Source organism: Haemaphysalis longicornis, unplaced genomic scaffold (genome assembly GCF_048455015.1).
Source record: "Haemaphysalis longicornis isolate Haplotype H1 unplaced genomic scaffold, Haemaphysalis longicornis Haplotype H1 scaffold_8, whole genome shotgun sequence".
Taxonomy (NCBI): domain Eukaryota; kingdom Metazoa; phylum Arthropoda; class Arachnida; order Ixodida; family Ixodidae; genus Haemaphysalis; species Haemaphysalis longicornis.
In genome coordinates, this window is record NW_027526445.1 from 184,819,512 (window position 1) to 184,839,912 (window position 20,401).

A 20,401-nucleotide genomic window follows, 5' to 3' on the forward strand; every position below is an offset into this window, starting at 1 on the left:
GAATTTATATGACGTTGCATGCGTAATCGTTGTGGGTGCCGTTTACAGCTTTGCTTTCCAATCCCATTCGCCGGGTGGATTGGCGCTAATTTTTTTTATGAGCCAACCGTTCCAATGTTTTTGTCAGGCACCATGCATTAGTTGAGAAGAGTTTGTCACAAACACGGTCTACCACTCGTCAGTCACAAAGTGATGTTTTTCTTCGGTGGCTTCCTGTGCTGCCGGTCCTACTATAGCCATCTGCCCGCTAACATTGTTGAACATGAATCCTACATTTAGGAACATAACATGTAAACTGAACTTGTCAATAATGTTTTAAAATGCAGAATATCATGACCACCTGACATGACTTGTGGCACTACTTGTTTTCCCTATGCAGGTACTGCTGCTGATCCTGCTGCTAGTCCAGCTGCTAGTCCAGCTGCTAGTCCAGCTGCTGATCCAGCTGCTGATGTTTTTGCAGCAGCTTTGCACGACGACACAGGAGGTGATAAATATCGATCAATTTATGCGAATATGTTAACTACCAGTGTCTTCTTGTTTTATTCAATGTCCGTTTCGATACAGTGTGTCAGGGGAGGGAACCCCATGTTATCCAAGTCATTATTTACCCCAGCACGTCGCAAAAAGGAGAAACGCGTTTGCTAAGCAGTGTTACTCCTCCACGTTCAATGGCATGCATGTCAGCAACATCGTAATCAATACCAATGAGAAATCTTGCGCAGGCTTGATAGTTAGAGGGGTTGATAGGTTGATAGTCGCACAATAAGGAGCAAAGCTCCTTATTGTGCGACAAGTTTTTTGAGCTGTGTTTGCGAAGGAGGCAAAATACTACATACAAAGTGGCACTAGACCTTAGCCCGGTATATTATTATTAGGAACGTTGGCTTCGGAGATTTGGCAGTACTTTTTAACCATAGCCCTAATGGGTTAGTGCGCATTGACAGGGACTTTACTGCAGTCCAAGACAGGCAGATAAATGGCTGAATAACCACATTGCACTCTGCAGGCTCCAACACGGAACCACCACCTGGTCCCTCTGCAGGCCTGCAGGCTGGAAACAGCAGCACAGACACGTGTGGTAGTAGTGACGAGGAGTCACTTGACTGTGCTGCAGGTATGATCTTTCTGCAACTGTGGTGCCTAAAGCAGTATGCTAGGCATGTCAAAGTGATGCATAGTAACCCTTTAGCTTCTGTCAATGCAGGAGGTGCTCTGTGCACAGGTGCTGAAGAGCCCAAGGAGGAGGTCAACAGAAGTAAGAACAATACCTAAATCAGAAACAAACTTTGTTGGAACAATAGTAAACAGTTTCTTGTGCCTTTCCCTCTCCAGGTGCAAACTCCACAAGACGCTCCACTTCTGAGATAGGTACAGTGTACTTTGTTAAACTTTACTTGTTAAACTTTGTTGCAAATCTGCTTCGTGCTCTAGTCATTTTGCTTGCCCCGTGCCATGGCTTTTCATGTCACCCTTTAGTCTTTGCTCCAGGTGTCTTGTATGATCAGGTGTGGTTATTTCCCCCACTTATAGGTGGTGTTCACTTTGTGGGGAGCATCACACATTGCTGCCACCTTTGCATAGAGCTGACCCTTGCTTTGTTCGGCATAAATTACTATACTCACTCGTGTAGGTAGTTCGTATAACATTGTAAAGTTTTATTTACTTTCGGAATTTTGCTATATTTGTCTGTAAAGCTGCAGCAATTAACTGCACCCAGCTGGGGCAGCCACAATACTAGAATGCAATGTCATGTTTAAAGTGGATGCCTTAAATGGCTCGTTAGCGGAAAAACCGCTGTCCATAACAAAACGGCTCCTTTGGAGGGTGGTTTCGTTTAGTAGCCCTTGTGCCCTCAACTCTTTCATGACTGCGGGAAAATCGACAGTTTTTTTAGGGGTCCAAGAAAACATTTTTTTTCTACTAAAAAAATCGGTTAGGCACTAATAACAGGATCACAAAATTCAGATTATTTAACGGCCTTTTCAATAACACCAGTTTTTAAAATGTTTTTATACATCATAGTTGCAAAAAAAAAATACCAAAGTCAATATTTTTGTCAAGTTGTCGAAGAAAATACCAAAAAAGGGAGTTGTGTATAACAAACCACCCGTAGTAGAAAAAAAAATTAGAAGATACATTTTTTAGGGAAACATTTCAAAAACACGCCCTAGAAAAAGTGTCAACTTGCACGGAACATTTCATCAGATACAACAAAATATGTCAGCACGTGTGGTGCTTGTGCCATGCGGTGAAGCTCAACATACTCTTCAAAATGTCTAATTTCGGGTAATTTCCTTGAAGAAATCTGGCGGTTTGACATTATGAGGCATCCATTTGCCCCCACGTAACGTAAAAACATCTTGTCAATGACTGACTGCATTTCTGGCCAGCACAGCAGCGCGTGATGCGGAAAACATGCAGGAAGTTGAAAACGGAACTCCGTGGTTGATGCTTGTTGACGTTCATGTGAGGTCAGTTATCTCTCAAAACAAAGTTGCGCTTTATTATCACCATCTGTCTCGCTATTGTAGCCCTGCTTGCAGGAATGAGGTGCGATGCGCTACAATGGACCTTTTTCCAGTACCGGTCCCTCTAGCGGCCGCCACGGCGAAATAAAAATGGCAGTAAGGCGCACCCCCAAGAAAGTTTGGCTTTCCGAGAACTCGTGCACAAAATATCCTGGTCCTGCAGCCCCTCCCGCACTGACCAGTCACCCGCACCTTTCACATGAATGTCACGGTAGCAGGTGAACGTTCTCGTGACTAATTTTTTTTTTTCATTTTCGTAACCCCCTCACTGGCAGCCATGTGCTTGGGCAGCGTGGTCAGTCTCAAGCGTTTTCGCCCCTTTCCTTAGAAAGCCATTATTGTATGCACGTACGAACCCACCACGAGGAGTCCAAAGAGAAAAATAGAAAACGTGCAGATTATAGCCGCTCCCTAAGCAGGAAACCGAGGGGCGCGCTTTTGTTTATTTTCCCCGAGGCGCCTGCCAAGAATGGCGTACCGGCAGCCCGCGCATGCGCATATTGCTACTGGAAAAAGGTCCATTGTGCCCTGTAAACTTTGGCCGAGTAGCTGTTGCGCGATAAAAAAGATCACTAAGAGCCTTCTCCAATGGACCTCTCCCTGTATGTAAACAACGTGACGTCACTAAGCGCACGTGCGCAACGGGTGGCGCCTGCTGGCCGCCGCGAAGTGAGGTGGTGGTTGGCAGAAAGCGCCTGCGCCGACGGCACGGCCTGGCCGGGGGCCGGCCGTAAGGAATGATGTGCCGTTGGTTCGTGCCGTCACTGGCTTCCCACATTGCAGGTGGGGGTCTAGCTATCCTAGCTGTGGCCGTTGCACCTCCATGTAGCTTTCCGCATCTACAACCTCCGCAACACTTTCGTTTACCGCACGGTCAACTGAATGGCGACGCTTTCGGATAATCAGTGCACGGCAAAACAGCCTAAACGAGTCATTCTGAAGGTTGGTGCTGTTACGACGCATCCCAAAATGTTTTTTTAAGATTCTTTGTGTTCCGACACATACCAAGGAAAGCTAATTTATTGTTGCTTTCGAGGTCCGCTTAAGCTAAGCGCCGTGCCCCAGGCAGCTAAACGCTCCCTGTTCTTGGTCTCTTTGCGTCGCCCGGAGACAGTGGCGTACACACGATTTCATGTCGAGGGGAAAAAGGAAAGGTAAAGCATGAAAGGATTAAATAGTAAAATAAGCAGCAACGAAACAAAAATATGAAGAGCAAAAGGCGAAACTTATTCCAATAAAAATATCGCGATGATGTCGTTCTCTACGAGATTTACCGATTGTTTTCTTACCTTTACCCCAGTGAAATCTCGAAATGGTTCATCGTCATTGTGAGAGTAACATAGCAGCCACATATGGTTAGTGCGTATATCTTGCGACAGTGCACTGAAATATTTTCGGTAGCCATTATTTCATGATAGTTAAAGTTAGTGTCCATGTACGCCCGCTGCATACGCCAGCGTCGGGAGGCCGCAACAAATGAATACATTCACTGAGTCTGTTCGCTAAGGGCAAATATATTTTTCGAGTCGCAAGAGCGGCCCATCTCGCCCCGAAGGCACGATGCTACATGTGAGCACGGCAAGCATCTCAGTTTTCCGGCACCCTCAAGGCAGAATATAATTGATCAAGGTAAAAATTTATTGTACTTACAAGCAATGAATTTTGTTCGTCTTGAACAGATCCCCCCATAGCAAAAGACCAAACTTGTCGTTGTCGATCAGGCGGCAGGCCAGTATCGCGGATCCCTCGTTGAAACATTTATTTCGCGTCGCCTAAGCAGGTTAGGCATTCATTGTGTTTTTAATACAGTGCTCTACCTCCTCAAAACATGACAATATTTCGCAGCAAGAAAATTTCCGTCTGCCCCCTCCTCCTCCTCCTCCTCCTCCTCCCCCCCCCCCCCCCTATTTCACTTGAGCAAATTTCTGCTGGTGCTGCATGATAGCACATGCGCATGGTTCATAAACAGTATCATTTCATTGCACGAATCAGCGCGGACTGCCAATGTAGACGGTATGACCGCGCTTTGGAGAACAGCTGAAGTTCGAGAATGCGAAATGTTGCTACGAGTAAGAGCAGACTATGTCGCTGCTTTGGATGCCAGCCTCTTCGGCACATTGCGCGCATCCACAATACACGCCGAATTTACCTCTGTGGGGACTCCGAAAAGTCTGATGCCGCTGATCTTGCTCGCAAAATTTGGGCAGCCGAGAGCACAGCAGCCCACCGGCATCAGAAAAGCCAACACGTAAACAAAAATCCTACTTTTGCACGCGTCTAATGCAGCCTCACTGCATACGCGCCGCGCGCCGGTCCGAATGTTTTGCCAACCACCCTCCCGGCCACACCCAGCACGTGCGCTCGCCGTGACGTCACGGCCGCCGTGTGACGTACCCCGGGAGAGGTCCATTGGAGCGGCACGAAAACATATTGGAGACTCCGTCCAAATAGACAGTTCAACTAAGAAGCAACACTGGCCCCCTGGCGAGACCCTTGCATGGAAACGAAACTGGCAGCACAACTTAAAACAACCCAGGTGATGCAAATGCGTGTCAAAAAACGTTTTTGTTGCAAAAATGGAAACAAAACTGATTTTGAAAGGCCATTTTCTGATCTAACTCCAAATAGCTTTACTTGTTCCAGCAACGCCTGGAACCCTATGAAAAGGGGCTCCCAAAGTATCGTTCAAATTGAACGATTTTGAATAGGCGCGGTCGGTCACGAAAGAGTTGCACAACGCAGTCATCCTTTGGAGGCCAAAAAAAATACCCAGTAGCCAAGCTCACTAATTCTCTCTCTCTCTCCCTCTCTCTTTCGCAGAAGCTACATTGGCCCTCCTGGACATGCCATCTTCCTGCGAGGTTGACGGTTTGAGGAAGGAGCTCAAAGCAACACAGGCTGCCCTCGAGCTATCAACAGGGAGAGAGGCTGCGCTGAAAAGGGAGCTGGAGGAAACCCAAGCGTCCATGAGGAGAGCACAGGAACGGCTTGCACAATGGCAGTTGTATTGTGCAAGCATGGAGGACCGGCAATTGACAGTGAAAGTTCTTACAGGCCTCAGTGAGTGCTACTTTTACACTGGGCTGCCTTCATACAGCGTATTTGAAGGGCTGTACACAGTACTAGCAGGAGGAATGCCACGTTCGAGGAAAGGGCCCGAGCCTATCCTTGATTGTAAGGAGCAGTTTTTTTTGGTGCTTGTGCGTCTCCGCACAGGAATGCCACTGCAGGAAGTCGCACGGAATTTTGGAGTAACAGTGTCACTCTGCAGTAAGCTGTTCTCCAAGTGGATAGTGTACCTACAAAAAGCACTGCGCCAGATGACAAGATTTCCTTCTCTAAAACAGGTTCAGAAGCAGCTTCCTCACCATTTTAGAGAATTTCCAGACACCCGAATCGTCATTGATGGCACAGAAGTGAAAATTCAAACGCCATCTAGTATGGAAGCGCAGAAACTGACTTATTCACCGTACAAACATGCCAACACCATTAAGTTTTTAGTCGGTGCAACACCGGATGGTTATGTGTCATTTGTTTCAAAGGTATGGGGTGGATCAGTTTCCGACAGGCAAATGGTGATTGAGAGTGGCCTGCTGAGCCTCCTGGAGCCTGGCGATGCCATAATGATGGACAAGGGTTTCACCATTTTTGATGTACTTCCTGATGGAGTGAAGGGATACATGCCCCCTTTCAACAAGCCATCCCAGGGTCAAATGACGGCAAATAACGTCATCAAAACAAGAAAAATCGCAAGAGCGCGGGTACACATTGAACGTGTGATTAGACGGATAAAGGAGTTTCACATTCTCGACAGCGGATACCCAGTGAACATGGCTGATGTTGGCAATGCCGTTGTGCAGACATGTGCTTTTCTGAGCAACTTCAAGAATCCAATCGTGTAGTAGCATTTTCTTTTGTCGTTGAACAAAAAGATTGATTGATTGTGGGGTTTACCGCGCCGATGCAACGCAGGCGATGAAGCGCGCCTGAGTGGAGGGCTCCGGATTAATTTTGACCACCTGGGGATCTTTAACGTGCGCCGAAATCTCGTACACACGGGCGTTTTTGCTTTTCTCCTCCATCAGAAAGGTGGCCGCGGCGGCCGGGAATCAAACCCGCGACCTCGTGCTCAGCAGCACAACGCCTTAGCCACTGAGCCACCGCGGCGGGTAGACCTGTTACTTCCGTGCGACTTCCTGCCCATGTGTTAATGCGTGAGCAATAAAAGGGGGAATGGCAAAATTTCTGCACCTCTCTGTCAACTGGAGGAAGCAGGAATGGAAATCACAGTGAGGAAATGCCAATATCAGTAGGCGACAAATGTTTTTCAAACCACCGAGACGGTTACAGTGATAAGTGTGGTTGGCTTGGTGTATAGGAGAATCAAAGGCTACAAACACGCCTTATATCCTTGACTCATTCAAACTACGTCTTCAGCGGCGTGCCTTGGCGACTCAGCGGCGTGATAGCTGCGTGGTGTACACGTGGTAGCACCAACCCCCCAAACACTAAACGCTAACGCAATGCACCCACCCCCTATGCCACGCATTTACTCAAGTCCCCCTCGCGGAGAAATGGGACCATTTTTCTTTTTTTCTTGTTGTCTAGCAAAGGTTCCTTTGCTGAGTTTTTTTTATTTGATTGCGGTTTAACGCGCCGACGCAGCGCAGGCGATGAGGCGCGCCGTAGTGGAGGGCTCCGGATTAATTTTGACCACCTGGGGATCTTTAACGTGCGCCGAAATCTCGAACACACGGGCGTTTTTGCTTTTCACCTCCATCAGAAAAGCGGCCGCCACGGCCGGGAATCGAACCCGCGACCTCATGCTCCTTTGCTGAGTTGCTCATTCCTCCAGCAAGTACTGTGTGCAATCCACCCTTCAAACCGCCCTGTGTAAAACTGACTAGCTGGGAAGAATAACTAGCGTAGCTAGGTTCCTAAAAGGGACACTGAAGTGAACTTGTCACGCTCCCATTTTGCTTGCACTGCGTAGACTAGCTCAAATTAACACACTTTATCCGGTTGACAAGTTGGTAATTATTTGATTAAGCACAAAAGAATAAAAACTACCATGCGCGTTCTGCGGCAGCCGCACCAACTAAACGCTGTGATGACAGGAGGTGGTGCACCCTGATTGGACGATGCCCACGATTAGCATTTAAGCAAGTTTCGGTTCTCTAAAACAACATGCTTGACATCCAACGTTATCTGTGGATGAGCATTCTCGATATCTCAGTAATCGTTGTACCGCGCTTCTGCCATGTTGTCGGCTGTAAAATGCCTAAGATAAGCCTCCCAGGACGGTTTAGAATCGTAGAAATCACTAGCTGAGGCTAGCCATGAATCACTAGCCGTGACGCTGGTATGACGTAAATAATCTGAAAAGATGAAACAAACGGCAGGATTTTGAAGGGATTCAATTTGGTCAACTAAGTTTGCTTTGTCAGGGTCCCAAATGGCAGATGCGTATTCAATTTTAGGTCTGACGACAGTTGTGTATGCAAGTTTGCGGAGGTTGGAGCATGTTTTAGTCTGTGCTTTAAAAAACCCTATGAGCGGTTGGCGGATGCAAGAATGATGCTCATATGATGATTCCATGTCAGGCAACAGTACAGGTTAAGTCCCAGGTAGTTGTAAGTGTCTGCTAGCTCGAGAGTTGTGTTATTTAAGGAACAGGAAGTTTGAATGCGAGATGCGTGGTTTGTAAAGGACAGAAGTTTAGTTTTAGGATTCAGCAGCATTAACCACGTGGAACACCAAATAGATATGTAGTCAAGGTCAGTTTAGAGGGCCAGTTTGTCAGTAAAGCAGGTTATTGTACGGTAAATAACACAGTGATCGGCAAACAGCCTGATCTTTGAAGAAATGCAATTTGGCAAGTCATTGATAAAAATTAGAAAAAATGAAGGGCCAAGGACACTGCCTTGTGGAACACCAGAGTGTACTTGACGAAAAGAAGAATTAACGTTATTAGCAGATGTGAATTGAACCCTTGATGACAGAAACTCTTTAACCCATGCAATTGCAAGAGGGTGCATATTAAGTTGTGTAAGTTTGATTAGCAATCTGTGGTGAGGCACCCGGTCGAAATTTGTCAAGCAGCTTAGGTGACTGTTGTATAGCGCTCGTGCAGTAAGCATCCCCCAAATTTCCACTATATCTCACCTTCTAGCAATTGCATTTCTTAGACGGAAAAGTGTTCGCAGATGCGTAGTCAAGCGACCTGGGCTTGGAGCTATATACAGTGTACAAACCAGTAAAGAAAGGCACATTCTCCATTCACAAACGTGTCCTGGCTTAGTTTTAACTGAGCGAACAAATTGCGACGACCCGTTGGCAGATGACGGACTGAACGCTGGGCCGACTGACTCTGCTGGAAGGTTGGCGAGCCGTGCAGTAGTGCAGTCAAGCCAAGTTATCCCCTCCTGATGGCACACGAAAACGCCAAAAATGGGCGAAGGTGCAGAGAGGAGGACAGCATTTTCGAATTGATTTTTCTATTAAATAAATTCGCGTAAACGGGCTCAGAGTGGTCGAAACATGGCCTGTGGACTCCGGACTGCAATTTGTGCTAGTAATCCCGCAATGTTTACGAATCACTTCAGTGTCCCTTTAAGGGCAGCTTACTAAAATGGGCATCAGCACTGTGTTTGGTGGTGCATGCACGTTGTTTGCTGTTTGCTCATTGTGTGCAACACATAACGGCCTATGGACTCCGGACTACAATTTGTGCTAGTAATCCCGCAATGTTTACGAATCACTTCAGTGTCCCTTTAAGGGCAGCTTACTAAAACGGGCATCAGCACTGTGTTTGGTGGTGCATGCACGTTGTTTGCTGTTTGCTCATTGTGTGCAACACATAACGGCCTATGGACTCCGGACTACAATTTGTGCTAGTAATCCCGCAATGTTTACGAATCACTTCAGTGTCCCTTTAAGGGCAGCTTACTAAAACGGGCATCAGCACTGTGTTTGGTGGTGCATGCACATTGTTTGCTGTTTGCTCATTGTGTGTAACACAACACCCGGGGCCAAAGGCCACCTGACATTTCATAGTATTTGATGCGGGTGTTAAGTCCACTGCTGCAACTAGGGTAACTTTTATAATTGGTTCTGTCAACTGAAAATAGTGTCAGTGTAGTAAATTTGTATTAATGTGGCGTGATATACCCATGTTTTTTCCAAAGCCTACTTTTGTGTGTGAACAGTGTGCTTGTAATGGCAGCACACAGCATATGAAAAACTGGCTACCAACTTCGTAATACAGTACCACGATTACATGTGGGGTTCCTGTGCCTGCATTTGTGTGCCATCAGTGCACCTGTTCAGTATTCTTGTTGCTGTTTTTCCCTACTTTGTTTGGCTATGTTGTCATAAACTGCTATCAGGACAGTAGAGCTGTTTTAAGCATGGCACCAAGATTTGTGTAATGTCTTGTGTACATACAATCACTATTCCTTGAATATACCTGTTATACGAAATTTTACTTGCATGCACCCTGGCAGTACAAGTACTGCAGCTAGCATAAATTCTGGTATCTTTTTCTTGTTCCCCTGATCTTATGTTTTGGTAATTTCGCTCTGTAACTTAGATTTTGATTTTTTCGATGCAAACTAAAACAATGAAGATTTGTGCTCTGTGATGAACTGGTTTGTTGTGAATAAAAGCAGCATTCATGATGACTCAAACAATATATTTCATTACAAAGTGAAAACACACTAGGGGTCACTGCAAAGTGTGAAGAGGAAAACAAGGTTGGGACAAGGAACAAGCAACCAAAACGTACAGCATACTGTTTTTCAGTTCAGAGATTTTGAAGTCTTTCCGGAGCATGTGATCACAAATATCTCTGAAGTTACAAAATTCAAGCACATAGGGAGGCATACCTTCAAAGCAAACACTGGCTTTCAAGGTTGTAGGCAACACATGACGAGTAGCAAAACAGGAAGCATATCCAAGCTTGCAAAAATACCATCTCGAAGCTTGTAATGTAAGTTAACCATTCACTTTTTAATTCTGGGGCTGAACACTATAAAAAGCCATGCCTGCCATCACTAGTGTTATGACGCTGTCAAGAGCTGTGCATGGGGCTTGTGCCTTCATATTTAGTCTTGTATGTGCCTGCTTAGAGGATGGAGCCCCAGGCCACCACAATAGTTTAGGATCAGGGAACCAGAATATTGTAATGGTGGCAGAAGTGGCCCTGTGAAGTTGAAGACAAATCGGGAAAATTTTTCAATTCCCTCACATCAAAACGCCTTGCGGCAAAGCCAACTTAATTCACACGTTAAAGGGGCCACGCAGGTAAAACCCAACTTCGGTTCATTGAAAAGACTACTTCGTAGAATCGTACTGACACCACCTTTAAATTAAACTTCGCTCAAATAAGCTGTGTCGTTAGGAAAAAAAAAGGAGTGGACATGCGACTAACTAGCTCCTTCCCACACTAGAGCCTGACGTCATATGCACAGCTGTGCGATTGGCTGAGGCTGCCAAAAGCAAATTAAGGGCCTGTAGGCTTGCAATGCAAGCTATTCTCGCTCAAATATTGTTGCTCACGTTCATTTTATTGCAGCAAGAACGGTGGGGTAAAACAATGGAAGTTACAAACAGAAGTAACTGTGCGTACTGCTGTTGGTACTGCGCGCACTATGTTTGTTATAGCTGCACACAAGAGTGCGGTGCTTCAGGTGTCTTGCACACCATTGGTTGATTGGCATAAGCTTTATTGCCGTACGTTACCATTTGTCGACCATACCCTATGTTTCATGAAACAATTACTTTCTACCGTAACAAAAACAAGCGAGGTACAAATACTGTCAAAAATTTTGCACGTTCCGGTTCATATTTACGTGTTCGCGTTTCATCTGACGCCAATAGTACCTGCAGTTTTCTTTGCGCTCAATAATGGGGACATTTATAACAAGAGCCAGCAGTTTCAAATGGTTCTACTTTTATAAATTGATAAAGTATCCCCTTAACTCTCGGCCAGAAAGCTGAATCAAGGGACAAGCGGGTACCTTTTCAAAGCCTGTTTGGGTGCGTAACTCCGCGTGACTGCAGGGTCTAGATAGTGTGACAGCGGACAAGCTGCGACGACAAGCCGGGCCCCTAAAAGTTCTCTGCACTAAAATCTTGCAATACACCAGGATTCGAACCCAATGACAAGAATTGGAGAGTTAGTTGTATCCACTACAGTTGTTTCCCCTCCAGTATTCTACAGCAGCGCCCCATGCAGATTTCTGGTTTTCTGGCTTCAATGCCTCCCATTGGAAATTCCCTTGCTTTTGCCACTGTTACAATATTCTAGTTCGCTGTAGTCTAGGGAAACATAACAGAGGCAAAATAAACAGAACTACAAGGCCACCAGAAGCCTAGTGGTGAGAGAACAAAAAGTAACTTATAAATTAAAACAACACTTCTATCAAACACCTGCACAATGCCGAGTGGAAAATGTTGCACGTAAATGCTGCAATCTGCAATAATATACACTTGAGTGTATTGTTGCAACCTGCAATAATACACACTGCTTTCCTGCAACACTTTTGGCAATCTCAAACTGCAAGTTGCATTATGATCTCTAGAACAATTATATGGGACATGATCGAAAGGCAGTGAGGTAGCCTAAAGAGGTAGAGATAGACTGCATTCTCACTGACCAGCTAATGGAAAGAATATATTGCTATGTATTGAGGACTAGGAGTTATTCACTAGTACTAGGAACTAAAGGACTAGCATACAAAGGACTAGGGTAGATTATGACTGAGGATACAAAGAATGGACCTTTTTCCAATAACGGTCCTCCTAGCGGCCGCCACAGCTAACTAAAAATGGCAGTAAGGCACGCCCCCTAAAAAGTCAGGCTTTCGGAGAATGCGTGCACGAAACATCCTGGTCCTGCAGTCCCTCAGCCTCTCCTGCACCCACTCGTCACCCGTACCTTTAACATGAATGTCACGGTAGCAAGGGCAAGTTCCCGTGATGACTAGACTGCAGCGGTCAAAGCGCAGCTTTACTTTTCATTTTCGTTGCTCCCTCACTGGCAGCCAGTGGTCGCAGCTTGGTCAGCCTCAAACGTCTTTGCCCTTTATCTTAGAAAGCCTTTTTCGTGGGGACGTACAAACCTACCACGAGCTGTCGAAAGAAAGAAAAAAAAACCCACCGCGCTATAAAGCATAGCCACACCCCAAGCAACGAGCTTTATTTTGCCGGAGGTGCCTGCCAAGAATGGCGGGCTGGCAGCCCGCGCATGCGCAGCTCGGTACTGGAAAAAGGTCCATTCCGATCTCTGTGCATGCGCATGAAGTTTGTAAGGAACTATCAGACCACCAGGCAAGAAGCAAGAGTAGCAGCACACTTGCGTGCGGCGAGGTAGGGAAAGAAAGCTGCCGTTGACGAGGGTGCCATTTTTTTTGCCTGAAGAGAACTTATCGAACACCAGTGGTGAATGCCGCAACCAAAAAAAAACCTTGAAATCTAAAATATAATGCTGTCTGTTTCATATATTCTGGCTGATAATTTGGTGGCACTATCAATACAACGCTAAAAAATTTATTTTCCAACGGCTTAGGTTACACGCAGCAAATTATTTTTGCTACACTACTTTCAGCTGCGCCGTGAAACGGTGTAGTCCGGCTATGTAAACCTTCACAGCACTGCCACAGAAAGTTTCCCCGAGTATACCTGGCTAGGGTAAAATTTGAACAGGAGACCCAAACGTACCCATAGGTCTGTGAACCTTGGATAGCTTTCTGAAGCTTTAAGGAAAGTGACTAGCCAAAGAAAATCCATTATTACACATGAAAATGTGCCCTATGTAGACAAACACCGGACCATGCCTGGCAGGCACAACAAACAGGTTCCCAAAGCAAAATAAACTGAAACGACGTATTTTGGAGCTCAGTGAGGGCGCGAGTGTACACTCAGAAACAGCTGGCCCAACTTCTGCAAATGTCAAGGGCCACCCTTTTGCACTGAACCAACACAGCACATCCTACGCTTTCTAATAAAACACAGTGCTAATACACCACAACACAATATACAGCACAACAAGTAAGAAATCAAAATCCATCTAGGTGGCCACTGAGCAGCTCATAGCAATGAGCAGCGTCTCACATGACAACTTCAGACACATCATTTTACACTTAAGCGCTAACCACATGGAGCGATTTTTCCAGCGACATGACTAGGATCTGCAGTCGCTGATCTGAAGTCGCTGGCCGAGGCAAGCACGACAGTGACGGCTCGAGCGACTGAGGACGGCGATTGCAATGTTGCCGCACTGCGCATAGTAACGCGCAACTGGTACGCGGGTTGTTTACAAACATTTTTTGTTCATTTGTCATAAAAAGCATGACTAAAAAGTATTACGCCCTTCTACCTTGCTTTTTGCACTTCATTGCATCTCTAAAACTGGTTTGCTTTTCCTTCTGCGCCTCGTCTCTCGGTTCCAACATGAACGCCGTGAAGAATTCGCTTTGAAATCGTTTTTGCCAACGTTACTGGATAGGTCTAGTAATGTTTGTTTTTGCCACACGGGTCTCACCCAGTGTGTGTGGGAGCCTTCTTGCTTCTGCTGCAGCATGTAAACAAACTTTGCCGTGCAAAGCTTTCTTTGCCGCTCCATTGCATACGCCATCTGCGCGGATTTTGCGCGTGCGCCAAATCCCCCCCCCCCCCCCGTTCTCTTCAAAAACCAGAGGTTGCGTGCACAAGTGGGGCTCCCTTATTGGCTAGTCGCTGAGGCCACTTCCGGGAGGCGAGCGACTGTTTCTGGCAGCGAAAAGTAGTTCGTCGGCGAAAAGCAGTTCGTCGCTTGCAAAATCACTCCATGTGGTTAGCACTTCAGGGATAGTAAGTAAGCAGACCTTATAAAACAAAATTAAGAGAAACAAATGAACCTGGGCATCTACAATTGCATTACAGGCAACACAACTGCTGCTAAAGGCCGTCAGCACAAACGCACAGTGAACACATTGACTAGTGAAAGTGAAGTTTGTATTGAAAATGTGCCATGAATGTGAACATTTTCTGATGGCTTACCCCCCACACACACGAATGAACGAGCAATTAGACGCCTTCTCTCTACGCGACAGCATGAGGCACTGGCTTAACCTTCGCTGAGCTTGAACACAAGACTGACACAATAAAGGACTTCAAAATAAGGGACTAAGGGACTTTTGCAGTAATACAGCTGTTGCTCTAAAATCAAGAAATTCAGAAGTAAAAGCAGATTGGGACATTGCCCGAGCCCAAGGATGTGGGTTCCAGTCCCGGCCATGACGGCCGCTTTTCTGACGGAGGTGAAAAGCAGAAATGCCTGTGTGTTCGAGATTTCGGCGCACGTTAAAGATGCCCAGGTGGTCAAAATTAATTTGGAGCCCTCCACTACAGCGGGGTTCACTGCCTGTGCAGCGTCGGCGCGTTAAACCCCACAGTCATCAGATTGGGACATTGCAAGGCATGAATGGTTGGAGGTAAAGGAGGACTTCAATCTGCAGTGGACACAAACGGGTTGATGATATCCACTGACACATTATACCACACAAAAACACGGGTTCGATTCCTGGCCGCAGCGGCCGCTTTTCTGACGGAGGCGAAAAGCAAAAACGCCCGTGTGTACGAGATTTCGGCGCATGTTAAAGATCCCCAGGTGGTCAAAATTAATCCAGAGCCCTCCACTGCGGCACGCCTCATCGCCTGCATTGCGTCGGTGCGTTAAACCCTACAATCAATCAATCAGTCACATTATACCAGCCACTGCCCACGCGAGTTCTCTACGTAATACGCTGAATGAGCAGTTTCAAAGAATTCTCGACAGCATGGGTTGTAAAATAGCCGTTTTGGTACAACCGAAATGGCACATGCCCTGGACCTGAAACATGAAGTTTCCCAAGGCGCTCCACTCGCCGCGTCAGGAGCTCGGGGACTACCGCACGCTCATAGAAGTAGAGTAATGCGGGCAACATCTCTTCCTCCCAAAACTTCTTGTTGAAACTGATTCTTTCAACTGAAATGTCACGACCTGGCACATCGTGAGCGGTGTAGACTACAAAGTCACACCATTGCAGGCCTGTAACTGCAAGAAGCCCCTGCACCTGGTAGTAGTAGGCGTGGGACTTCTTCAGTGTGACATTGTTGCCGACAAGCTCACAGCAGAACTTTTTATCAGAGCAGGCAACCTCGGGTGTCTTTCCCTTTTGAGTGGAAGGGCATTTCACCTCGAGGAGCCCTGTGCCACTTGGCTCTCGGACAATGCCATCAGGTGAGGCAGCCAGAAAAGCGTACTTGTCGTGTATATGTAAGCCTGTGGGCTCAACAGTGACACCTACGTCATAGAGACTCTTGGTCTCTACGTAGCGCCGAATTGCCACAGGCTCCATTTCTTTCCCATAGCAACGCGGATCCTCCTCTGGGAGGACGTTGTTGCTATAGTACTGGAAAATTTCCTTTAGCAGGCTGTTTGGCTTCCTGCACCGCACGGCACGCTTAAAAAGGGATGCCGTTATGCGGCCCCTCCTTTCCTCCAACCACACACCATTATCGGCCTGGCCAACCGTCGCCAGGCGCACTGCCTCCCTCTCTTCCGCACACATGGGCACTAGTTTAGCAACGTGTGCACGAAAGAGTTCCCTACTTTCTACGGAGGTGAGGTCAGCCCCATCCGAGACAACAGGGACGACTGGGCCAGCGTTCTCTTGGCCGGCCAGAGCCACATGATCAGGAGGAGAGTCGCCACCTGCAGGGTCCCCTTCGTAGCGAAGCCACAGGATGCCTGGGTTGTTGGTGTGCAGGTGGTCAGCCAGGCCAGCAACATCCAGGGGGCCAACGGTTGGTGAGGGGCAGCTGTCCCTCTTTCTCTTCTCCAGCCGTGGCTGTCCAGTCTTCACCTTCCAGAAGGGAATCTCCTGCAGTGGCATTGGGCTGGGCCGACTGTGTCCTGCATAAAATGCACCGAGTTAATAAGCAGTAAGTGCAATCAACAAGTGCAGGGCATGGACAAGGACTATCGGTACTGATGAGATGTGAAGACCACCTAAGCAGGAAGCACAGATTTCACATTCTTGACACAGTGACTAGTTATGCAGGAAGCACAGATTTCATTGATTTGTGGAGTTTAACATGCCGATGCAACACAGGCGATGAGGCGCACCGTAGTGCAGGGCTTCGGATTAATTTTGACCTCCCGGGGATCTTTTAACGTGCGCTGAAATCTCGCACACATGGGCGTTTTTGCTTTTCGCCTCTATCAGAAAAGCGGCCACCGTGGCCGGGAATCGAACCCGCGACCTTGTAGCACAGATTTCATTCTTGACACAGTGACTAGTTATAGAGCCACTGCAACTACAGTGGCATTGCTACTGCCACACTACAAGTTGGTTGGCTGTTGGTGGGTGATGTTTGCACTTTATTAAGCTAAAATTGCATGACTGCACTGTTTTTCAGCCTCTTCACGTTGACGAGATATGAAGTGTTTTCTTAACAGGACTGATCGGCCAAATGGTGCAGACTTAATTTTTTAAATGTCAGAATTCTGGTGTTTAAAATTCTGAGGCATGGCTGTAGCATGGGAAAACCTTTGCTGTAGAGAGAACCAGTGGCTTGCAAGTTAAAAAAGGTGCAGATCTTAATTACAGTTATTCAATTTTTCGCGAACAGTAACATTTATGCTGCTATTTTAAAATAAATGGGCAGACTGCAATATGGCAGTGAGTGTCAATGGGCCTCCTCGATTTACCAGTCCTGGACGGTCTGCGGGCAGTCCGAGGACTGCGTCCGGACCGGAGCTCCCATAGGAATACATGGGAGAATCAAGCGCCGGATTGCGTCTCGGGCAGTCCGCGGACAACCGGGACTGATAATCGAGGAGGCCCAATGTTGTAGGTACTTCATAGTGCTGCAAGGACAGTGACAAGAAATGACACAATAGGTAACACTTGCCACTGCATGCATACTGCTTCACCGGCACATTCCTATTTTAATTGAACAACATTTTTAGAACAGTCTCCAGCTTGCGTGCAGCTGCAGACAGTGGCCTAGTCAGATATGGGATTTGTTAGTTCTACGCAAACAAGGTGAATCTTACTCACTTGAAGGATGAAAGGCATAACAGCTTCAGGCAACATTTCAGCATGATACAGTTGCCGTGAACCGAAATTTCACTCACATTCCCAAGACAGCGCCAAATTCAACACCAGGAAACTTACCAGTGTGTTGAACTGTATGTACAGAGCATACACAATAGTATAGTTGAAAGCTTTATGACTGTAAACACGGGAGCGCGTGCTGCTCAACACATGCCAGAGCACTCTGGTGAGAAGCTGGCATGCTCTGACAGTTTGTTCGGTTGGCGTGCACACTTCCTGAAAGCACTTTATGGTGCGGCTGCTTGCTGCATTAATTACGTCATGGATAACACATTTTTTATCACCCTATTGGGCAGCGAAACGCAAACATTTTAATGCGTTCACTCCATTTTTGCGCTTGATAAAAAGCCCCTCATCGGCACATGTATTCTTTAGGATCGTTTCCAGATATCTGACGCAGCTACCGCAGCAGACAACAGCGCAATAAACACTTGTCAGGGAGCGGATCCACCAAACGTACGAACTACACGAGTTAGCCATCCCTCCGCTACACCACTTTGCATGCACTGAGCGACGCGCGCTCCCGGGTTTACTGTCAAGGCTTTCGACTACCTATGCAAGTTATTGATGTGAAGTAACACAAGCCGTGTGGCCTGAGCGAGCTGGATATTTAACTATATCCATTACCTGTGAATAAAAATTATTTGAATATCATGCATTGCAAATGCACCACATTTTCTGCCTCGGCACCCTCCTTTCATTCAGCAGTTGTTACCTTTGTAGGGGACATTCCATACGGACGGCACGTCTGTGCAGGAAGGCTCCTTCAAGTCGATAACCGCGTACAGCAAGGCGGCAACGTGCTGACACGTTTCGCTGAGACTGTTGTGATGACAAAAAAGATAAACCAACAATATGAACACCCACGTAATTTCGCAACAGGGGAAACAGGGACCGCCGTAAACATTGTAGCAAAATATGACACGATGCTTTTGTGCTTAGCTGCGCCGCTCTTTGTAGCCACGCAATGTTTCAACTCGTTATCGTAGTCATATCAACAAGCTTCAGCGCCTACGGAAACGCGCTTCATGACTGCGCACGCTGCAGCCGTCTTGCTTTTCTGTCAGTACTCACTCTCGCAACCCAGCCTCGAACCCTAACGTAGCACGTTTTGTTTTAAGGCATCTGTTATGCGCAGCGCGGCTTGTCGAGCCGGGAAACCGAACGCAGCGCGCACGATGAAGCTTATCTGTCGCGATTGGGCTTTCGCCCAAGGAGCGGCAAGGCCGACACTGCTACGTTTGCTATCGCTAGTTCCGTTCTGAAAGTAACAAAGGAAATAATGCTTACCCTGCTGGGCATTCGCAGTACGCTGCGAGAACGGTCGCAGAGCCGGACTCCAGGAGCGCAAGCTGCTTATAGTGCCCAGACTTCATGGAAGGCACGCACGTGCTCCGCACGTAAACGCCAGCTTCTGCCGCCCGCCACACCACGTTTCGGATGAAATACTCAACTTTAAAGTTCCACCCGCGAGACCGTTGCCGGTCGCAGAATCCGGCAGCCACATCGCCGAAGTGCCTGTCCAGCTGCGCCTTTGTGAAATAAGGCGCGTCGCGGAAGTCAATGTTCCAGTTACCTTCATTGTAGGCACTAAAAAACGTCTGGCACGTCGCAGAGGGCAGGCTACTTGCGCATGCCATCCTCGCGGTCGCAGGGATGCACAAGAAAAACGCGTGTGGTCAACTACAAGAAGTAACACACACACACACCAAACGCGCTGCGAGGAATGGCCGAATGGCGGTCCGGGCAGTGCGCATCGGGATCCGTGAGGGGGCGGGGTTGCTGCCAATTTTAGTTCATACAAACGGCCGCTAGACGGACCGGTACTGGAAAAAGGTGGATTCCCGCTTCGACGAAATTTTTGCACGTTCCTTCAGTTTCGTTGCAGCAGGATTAGGGAAAAGGGATGAAGCAGTGACTGCTCCCCCACCACTTTCCAGCAATTTTTCTATGATGTCACCGAATCTCGTTTGTTCGATTTGCAGCCACCGATCCAAGCTGCCGCCAAGAAACATTACTGGGCACTTGAATGCTAGCGTGCGGTTAATACAACAATACCTACGTTTTTATTGCTGGTCCATATAATGTCACTCATGCCTCTATTACATCCCGGTGCTGCGAAATTTGACACTTGTTCAATTTTTCTCGCATTTTTTTTTTCAGATAAAATAACATCTATCATAACTGGAATGGACCTGAGTGAATTACGGAAAGCTAGCTCTTTCAAACTGAACACAGTTGTATTTTGTCTTCATGGCCACTTTAATCACCATTACTCAGAGTTGGTCGGCTTTGCAGAACGAAAGCCCACACCAAAATACCACGCTTTGCCTATTCCCTGTCAGTGGATACCATCGCCCCCCACCCAGATGTTCTTGTCTTCTTGTTTGCTCTCTGCACTTTCTCCTATAACTGTTTCATTACTCCCACAGTGAACTTGTTGCTCCTTCTATCAATCACATTACCCCCAAACTTGTTCATTTACAAATGTTATGAAGCAAGGAAGAGTTCAGAGCATACAGAGAGTGTTTGGTGTTCAGTCAACCCTACCATGCTCCACCTCCTAATCATTCCTACAAATGCCAGTTGCCACACAACAAAGCTTCAAGGATGGAAGGTTACAAAATGCCTTCCCTTGAAACCATTGCAAATGCCTTTTGGAATACAATCCCAGCAATTACAGCCCTACTCTATGCCCTTTCTTCAGAATAGTGAGAAAAGCCA

General features: G+C 47.0%; 3 protein-coding genes across 3 annotated transcripts in view; 1 reads left to right on the forward strand and 2 right to left on the reverse strand.

The window, feature by feature from the left end:
- The window catches only part of LOC144149427 (U4/U6.U5 tri-snRNP-associated protein 1), a 70,960-nt gene that overhangs the window by 20,705 nt on the left and 29,854 nt on the right, over window positions 1-20,401 (reverse strand). The gene's annotated exons all lie outside the window — the stretch shown is intronic.
- LOC144149430 (uncharacterized) lies at window positions 1,023-10,263 on the forward strand. Its single transcript, XM_077680993.1, has 4 exons — window positions 1,023-1,117; window positions 1,208-1,258; window positions 1,336-1,371; window positions 5,352-10,263. The coding sequence occupies exon 4, from the start codon at window positions 5,375-5,377 to the stop codon at window positions 6,431-6,433; it is 1,059 nt and encodes a 352-aa protein (XP_077537119.1). The 5' UTR covers window positions 1,023-1,117; window positions 1,208-1,258; window positions 1,336-1,371; window positions 5,352-5,374; the 3' UTR covers window positions 6,434-10,263.
- On the reverse strand, window positions 14,207-19,501 carry LOC144149428 (uncharacterized). Its single transcript, XM_077680990.1, has 3 exons — window positions 18,968-19,501; window positions 18,393-18,499; window positions 14,207-16,470 (listed from the first exon to the last, which is right to left on the reverse strand). Exons 1-3 carry the CDS (start codon window positions 19,315-19,317, stop codon window positions 15,308-15,310), a joined length of 1,620 nt encoding a protein of 539 aa, XP_077537116.1. The 5' UTR covers window positions 19,318-19,501; the 3' UTR covers window positions 14,207-15,307.